Below are 8502 nucleotides of genomic sequence, written 5' to 3' on the forward strand. Positions count from 1 at the left end.
GCACTTTTATGTATATAAAACACTATATTCTTGCACTTCTGGTTAGATGCTAACTGCATTTCATTAGCTCTGTACTTGTACTCTGCATAATGACAATAAAGTTGAATATAATCTAATCTAATCTAATATGTGAAAAAATATAATTGCTGACTTGAATAGAGATCAACATCAACATCAAATGTTGTACTACTACATCGCTTGAATAAAGACATACCAATGGGAATGAGCACCTTTTTAGTCTTTTCTGTTTTGGGACAACAGAGCCATGTTCATTTCATATCCCCAACAGGACTGATGTTCTTTGTTTATGTTCTTCAGCTGTAAAACAAAAATATGTCTATTAACCCAATGTTTAATTACTAATGTAGGTTAAACTTATGAAATAAGACAGATTTAATAAAACAAATTAAGTTAATTCACCAAAAGATTCAGGTTAGAGGATTAAATGAATATTGATTACAAATTTCTACAAAGCTTTCTTGGAGAGGGCTGATCATGACAAGAACTTGCTGAGCCTCACTAGCAGACATTCAGTTGACAAAACTGAAAAAGGCCATCATGCAACCATCTGCTCTTTTTCTACCTTACAACAGAGCAAAAGAGAATATGTGAGTGAGTGGAGAGAGTAAAGGACTAAGATGAAGAGCAACAGGCAGAATCTTGTGTTTAACAAAATGAGAGGAAAGACAGCTGTATCTTCAAGCTATATTCTTATCAATTATTTTCTACACAATAACATGCTAGCAGGGTTGTTGTAAGCAGTTTAAAGACCTCTTCACACCAAGGATGAGTCCATAATGCAACTATTTAACATTTAATGACACAAAGGAACAACATCATTGGATATCATTGGTATCGGTTTTCATTTTCATATAACATTTAATGACAGAGGAACAACATCATTGGAATATATTTTCCAGCTGAAGAACAATAAAAACAGCCAATCAGAGTTTAACAAGCTTGCGCATTTAAAATGGCAGACAACAACATCACTGCAGAGTGTATAATAATAAACATAACTTTATTGTCTGTTGGTGAAGAAGCTAAAATAGTTATTGTAGTTACTATTCTGATTGTGAACAGCCTTAAATGATCTAATTTGGCCAAATTAACAGAATATCTGATGGGTCAAATGACAAGTTAAACAGCATTTGCAGACTTGCTTTTAGACATTTAGACAGATGTGTTCAATTAAAATCAACATGGAAATAAAGACAGACTGTGAGGTAGTGACAAATACCATGTACTGTTAGAACGGATTAAGATGGTGCTAATAAAGGATACAGTGGACTCAGTATAAACATTAGAATATAAACACTGACTACTTACAATGGGCACAGTCTTCATGAGAGCTGAGGCGATGGTCAATGACAGCAGGAGGAAAAGCTGTAGAAGTTTTACATGAGTATGCTTGTATAATAACATATGAATTTGCTAAAAATTTTTGAATTATTAATACTTTGATGTAGCAAAGGGCTTGTACTGATGGGGTCGTGGGGTATGTTAAAAAGTAAAAAAAAAACAAAAAACAAAAAAACAAACATCAAATTTGGTGCAAAATGGAACTGCAGTAAAGTTCTGTCAAGGTGCTCAGACCGACACAGACGTACTGAACCATTGGAAATGTGTGACTGCAGCTTTTGGTCTTGTCCATAAACACACAAGATGGTCAAATTCATCCCTCTCCACAAACAAGACGGGTTTGACAAGAGTTTTACAGGCCCTATGGTCTTCCTTTTCAGCGGAAATGAAGAAAGAGTAAAATGTTGTTGTTTTAATACATACATGTTGAGAAAGTGTGTTAGAAATGATCTGTGAACAAAATATTTGAATGGAAGGACTATAAGGAAGGTTATTAACACATACAGTAAGGATAAATCTTTTAAAGTAAATCAGTTATAACTAAATGTCTTCAACATTACCTGTCAAGTGTTTAACCTTTGAAGGACTTCAGCTTTCCTGACAACCTCTCAAGTTCAGCATTGAGCTTTGAATTCAAGTTCCCCATTAATACTAGCAGCTTTCTGACAGAACAGAACAAAATCTGATTCTGAGCTTTGAAAATATGTCATGATGAACAAGAGAAAAGAAGAAAGAAAAATATGTGTGACTGAATTATGAATTACAGTTCAGAAAAATAGGAAAGGAAAATGAGAGAGAGAGAGAGAGAGAGAGAGAGAGAGAGAGAGAGCTGCTGGACACCGAATGTTGTTGTAGGAGCTGGAGATATACAGTATTGTTCAAAATAATAGCAGTACAATGTGACTAACCAGAATAATCAAGGTTTTTCGTATATTTTTTTATTGCTATGTGGCAAACAAGTTACCAGTAGGTTCAGTAGATTCTCAGAAAACAAATGAGACCCAGCATTCATAATATGCACGCTCTTAAGGCTGTGCAATTGGGCAATTAGTTGAATTAGTTGAAAGGGGTGTGTTCAAAAAAATAGCAGTGTGGCATTCAATCACTGAGGTCATCAATTTTGTGAAGAAACAGGTGTGAATCAGGTGGCCCCTATTTAAGGATGAAGCCAACACTTGTTGAACATGCATTTGAAAGCTGAGGAAAATGGGTCGTTCAAGACATTGTTCAGAAGAACAGCGTACTTTGATTAAAAAGTTGATTAGAGAGGGGAAAACCTATAAAGAGGTGCAAAAAATGATAGGCTGTTCAGCTAAAATTATCTCCAATGCCTTAAAATGGAGAGCAAAACCAGAGAGACGTGGAAGAAAACGGAAGACAACCATCAAAATGGATAGAAGAATAACCAGAATGGCAAAGGCTCAGCCAATGATCACCTCCAGGATGATCAAAGACAGTCTGGAGTTACCTGTAAGTACTGTGACAGTTAGAAGACGTCTGTGTGAAGCTAATCTATTTTCAAGAATCCCCCGCAAAGTCCCTCTGTTAAAAAAAAGGCATGTGCAGAAGAGGTTACAATTTGCCAAAGAACACATCAACTGGCCTAAAGAGAAATGGAGGAACATTTTGTGGACTGATGAGAGTAAAATTGTTCTTTTTGGGTCCAAGGGCCACAGGCAGTTTGTGAGACGACCCCCAAACTCTGAATTCAAGCCACAGTACACAGTGAAGACAGTGAAGCATGGAGGTAGCATCATGATATGGGCATGTTTCTCCTACTATGGTGTTGGGCCTATTTATCGCATACCAGGGATCATGGATCAGTTTGCATATGTTAAAATACTTGAAGAGGTCATGTTGCCCTATGCTGAAGAGGACATGCCCTTGAAATGGTTGTTTCAACAAGACAATGACCCAAAACACACTAGTAAACGGGCAAAGTCTTGGTTCCAAACCAACAAAATTAATGTTATGGAGTGGCCAGCCCAATCTCCAGACCTTAATCCAATTGAGAACTTGTGGGGTGATATCAAAAATGCTGTTTCTGAAGCAAAACCAAGAAATGTGAATGAATTGTGGAATGTTGTTAAAGAATCATGGAGTGGAATAACAGCTGAGAGGTGCCAGAAGTTGGTTGACTCCATGCCACACAGATGTCAAGCAGTTTTAAAAAACTGTGGTCATACAACTAAATATTAGTTTAGTGATTCACAGGATTGCTAAATCCCAGAAAAACAAATGTTTGTACAAAATAGTTTTGAGTTTGTACAGTCAAAGGTAGACACTGCTATTTTTTTGAACACACCCCTTTCAACTAATTGCCCAATTGCACAGCCTTAAGAGCGTGCATATCATGAATGCTGGGTCTTGTTTGTTTTCTGACAATCTACTGAACCTACTGGTAACTTGTTTGCCACGTAGCAATAAAAAATATACTAAAAACCTTGATTATTCTGGTTAGTCACATTGTACTGCTATTATTTTGAACAATACTGTATGTTATATGAAGCAACTGCAAAACAGAGAAGAAACAAACACTGAATTACAATTAAATTACAAAAATGTATTATAACCATGGCAAATTATGTGTTTACTGTGTTACTTGACTAAAGAGTACACAATAAACACAGTTAATGTGGTTAAAAGCATTGCACCTCGTTTATACAACAAAAATCAAAGTAAAACTACAGTTACGATGGGAGATACATTATATGTGTTGTGGTTACTGAGGTTTTATTACATATGACATGGCTGATCAACATGTTATTATGGTAAAAACATTGTAAATGCGTGACTTTTACATGACCTTTTTCCACCACAGGTGAATTTCAAATGACTATCACAATGAAAACTAGCGGTGGTAGCGATCAGACAGGTAGGATCTAAACCTTCATAAAACCTGCCCTTGAATACCTGTATAGTTTTGTAATCGATCTATGAATGTCATGATCTATGGTGTCGAACGCATCACTAAAATCTAGTTAAACTAGCAATGAGATTGCAGCCTTGATCTGTAAGAAGCAAGTCATTTGTAACAAGTTAAAGTCTATTTTAACAAGTGTAGTTTGTGTGCTATGGTGGGGCCTGAAACCTGATACAGTTATAGATCATACAGATCCTTTTTTTTTTTTTTTTGTAGGAAGGAGCACAATTGAGCAGACACAAATCCCCCCCCCAGGATCTAGTTGTGGTTTCTTAATCAGGTATCAACTCTTTCAGTAATTCAGTGGGTACAGTTTATCTTTGGGTGAGATTAATGAAGCTGAATTATTGGATGCTGTAGAATCTACATTTGTTATTGTATTTCTGATGTTATCTATTTCATCAGTGAAGAAATTCATAAAGTCATTACTATTTAACTGTGAGGGAATATTTAGATCCGTGGTGTCTGGTTATTTGTCAATCTAGCCAATGTGCTAAATAAAAACTGATTATTTTGTATTTTTTTCTTGAGTTTGTGAATATGCACATCCCTAGCAGTTTTTAGAGCCTGTCTATAGAAATTCTAAAAAGTTTGTTTTTCTCCATTTGCGCTCAAGACTACAAGTTTCTTTCTTGAGAGAGTGGGTATTTACTTTTATACCATGGCACAGTACGATTTCTCTAACCTTTTTCAATTTGGAAATGGGGGCAACAGCTTTTATTGTATTCATGGGTACAGCAGTTGAGATACATCAGGCAAGTTATTTGCAAATCTATCTTTGGTAGCTGGAACAATAGTTCTGCCCAGACGATAACATGGAGCCATTTGGTTAATATCAGTGATACGCAGCTTGCAGAATACAAGGAAATGGTCAGTAACATCATCACTTTGAGGTACGATATCTATATCAGTAAGATCAATTCCATGCAATATCATTAAATCTAGCGTATTAAAATGATGAGTGGGCCCGGTGGTCTCTACACAGTAGCCAGAGCAAGATATACAATAGATTTCTTTTGCATATATGACAGTTTAACATTAAGCAGAAGTATTTTGAATAATTTAAACCTGTATCCTGTTTTCTGGGTAAGATATCAGTATATATTGTTGCAACACGACCAGTCTGATGGGGCTCATACTTTTTTTAACAGATTATTATTTTTTTTTTCAGAAAACATCTTGCTTAATTTTCACGATAGTTTGTTTATATAAAGAAGAATATACAGTACATGTTTTATTTTGTTATATTTTTGTTAGTATTGCTATACATTTTCAAAGCTGCCAAACAATTCATTTTTTATTTATTTATCTTTTCCAGGGCAAAAACAACATCATCAGCAACAACAATAAAAAAAACTTTTAACTCTCCCATTTCTAACCATTTAGCCCCAAATCTTATAAATGCACCCATAGCTAACTCTAAATAAATTCCATCTATTTTGATTTGTGGATTAGATAAATGTTTCCTCCTCTGTATTACAGTTTTTCTCAATCGCTTTGGTGCATTTCTTAGATCAAAAGTGCAATTCTTGATACTACTTGTACAAATTCCAAATCATCTAGTCACTTGTGCACATCATTAAAGCAATTTCTTATTCCTTTGAACAAATTGCAATTGCTTTTGTACATATTGCAATTGATAATGTACAAGTGTCAGCTTTTTTCCACATTTTCAATTGCTCATGTCATGTTGATCAAAATGTAGTAAATGGTTCTCTGTTGAATAGTCTTACCCCTCAAAATATCTAGGCATTAGTTCTTTGCATAAGCCATTACATGCAAAATTGTTGAACTATTTGTCATAAACTGTCAGGCATAGTTTTACACATTTTTTTTATTAGACTTTTTGTACAAAGATGTGAATTGATGAATCGTGCAGGTGAAATTGACCCTCACTCAAGGAATGTAAAGTGTTAGTTCAACCAACAATCAACCAGTTGTCTAAATTGCTCAAAGGTGCATCTCATGAACAATCAATTGGGAAGCATATATAGACAGACCACAACACAGAGTTGCAACTTTCCAACAATGGATGGACCAGGAAACGAACAGGGTCAACAGCCAGGAGGAAGAAGAGGAGCAAGGATGCGTGGTGGAAGGCAAAACAGAGGATGAGGCAGAAGAGGACATAGGCGCATATCTGATGACATAAGGGCCACTATTGTAGACCATGTTGTCAATCATGGCCTTACTATGGCTGAGGCGGGTCGAAGGGTGCAGCCGAACATTGGGAGATCAACCGTGTCCTCAATAGTTCAAACGTTTCGAAGAGAGAACCGGTATGTCCACCAATGTACAGTGCACTGTTACTGTATATAAGCAGTATACTGTATACTTCCTATAATGCTTCCTATTACAGTAGTCCACTTGTATTTCACAGCATACATAAATATACTCTATACAGATAGATACTGCACTTTACATCCACCCAACTGTATGTTTTACAGTAAAATGTGTTTGCATAATTTTTGTCTATGTGAAAGTGTGCAATGCATCACTGCATTTGTCCCCACATAGGACAGCAAAATTACCACAAACCGGTGGCAGAGGACGCCTTTTCACACCTCAACAGGAAGAGGCTATATGCACCATGGTCCGAGCAAACAATGCTATGAGACTCAGGGAAATACAAAGGACCATTATAGAAGACAACGATGTCTTTGAAAACATCCGTACTGTTAGCATCTCAACCATTGACAGGGTGCTGCATAGAAACCAGATGAGTATGAAACAGCTGTACCGTGTACCATTCCAAAGGAATGAGGACCGAGTTAAGGAGATACGGTACCAGTATGTACAGGTAAAACATATATCTATGTAACTATTTTACAGAATAATTTTATTGTGATACATAGTACAGTAAGCATAAACTGCACACACTTCCATCGCTGTGGAAGGAACATACAATATATGCACATTTTATGTCACTCTTCCTTACCAAAACTAATTCAACTGTGTCCTGGGATATAGCGTATAATGGAGTTGGAATCAAGTGAACCCTCTCACAACTTTGTATACATGGATGAGGCTGGCTTCAACCTGACCAAATGCAGAAGGCGGGGTAGGAATGTCATCGGTCAGAGAGCTACTGTGGATTTGCCAGGCCAAAGGGGAGGAAATATCACCATGTGTGCTGCTATTTCAGAGCATGGCGTCCTAACCCATATCCCCCTTATAGGACCATACAACACCCAGCATCTACTCAACTTTTTAGAGACTCTCTACAGGGCTCTCATCCCTGATGATGAGAGGGGTCTGTTTAGAGAGGATTTGCCAAAGTATGTTGTCATTTGTGATAATGTGAGTTTCCATCGATCAAACATCATAAGGCAATGGTTTGTGACCCACCCGAGGATGCTCATAGAATTCCTTCCACCTTATTCTCCATTCCTTAACCCAATTGAGGAGTTCTTTTCAGCATGGAGGTGGAAGGTGTATGATCATCAGCCACACACACAGATGACCCTGCTGGCTGCAATGGATGCAGCATGTGAGGACATCACAGTAGTTGCCTGCAGAGGATGGATAAGGCATTCCAAAAGATTCTTTCCACGTTGCATTGGAAGGGAAAATATCCGGTGTGATGTGGATGAGAATATGTGGGCCGACAGACAGGAACGTCTGGATGTGTAGAGACAGCACTAGAAACAGTGCTGCAGGCAAAGTTGTGCCTTAGGGGTGTTTCCTGTGTTTTAGTTTTTATTTTACTTTGTGCCCCTTGTCTTTTTCTTACTGTAAATTATTTTGTTGTTTTCTTTCATAAAGTAGCACTAGTACAGTTTTTCTCAGTCACTTTAGTGCATTTTTCAAAACAGAAATGCAATTTTCAAAACTACTTGTACAACCTCCACATCATCTAGTCATTAATACACATCATAAAACCAGTTTCTCATTCTTTTGAACAAGTTGCGATTGCTATTGTACATTCATGCAATTGATTACGCACATTTATCTGCGGTTTCCTACATTATCAGTTGCTAATGTCATGTTGCTCAAAATGTATTATACAGTTTTCTGTGCAATAGTCTTACCCCCCAAAACATCTAGTCTTTAGTTCATAGTATAAGTCATTAAATGCAAAATGGTTAATCTAGTTGTCATAAACTGCCAAGCACACTTTTTATTTGTATTTTTACACACTATTATTAGATGTTTTGTCAATTTGGCATGAATTGTGCAAGTGAATCTTTACTAATGAAGAGAATGTAGATGATAAA

At 36.7% G+C, this 8502-nt stretch overlaps 1 protein-coding gene across 1 annotated transcript; it reads left to right on the forward strand.

The window, feature by feature from the left end:
* The first annotated feature begins 5485 nt into the window (after positions 1-5485).
* On the forward strand, positions 5486-7918 carry LOC127966076 (uncharacterized). The gene is made up of 3 exons (XM_052566932.1): positions 5486-6564; positions 6803-7085; positions 7256-7918. The coding sequence occupies exons 1-3, from the start codon at positions 6479-6481 to the stop codon at positions 7916-7918; spliced, it is 1032 nt and encodes a 343-aa protein (XP_052422892.1). The 5' UTR covers positions 5486-6478.
* The last annotated feature ends 584 nt before the right edge of the window (positions 7919-8502 follow it).

Source organism: Carassius gibelio, chromosome B10 (assembly GCF_023724105.1).
Source record: "Carassius gibelio isolate Cgi1373 ecotype wild population from Czech Republic chromosome B10, carGib1.2-hapl.c, whole genome shotgun sequence".
Lineage (NCBI taxonomy): Eukaryota > Metazoa > Chordata > Actinopteri > Cypriniformes > Cyprinidae > Carassius > Carassius gibelio.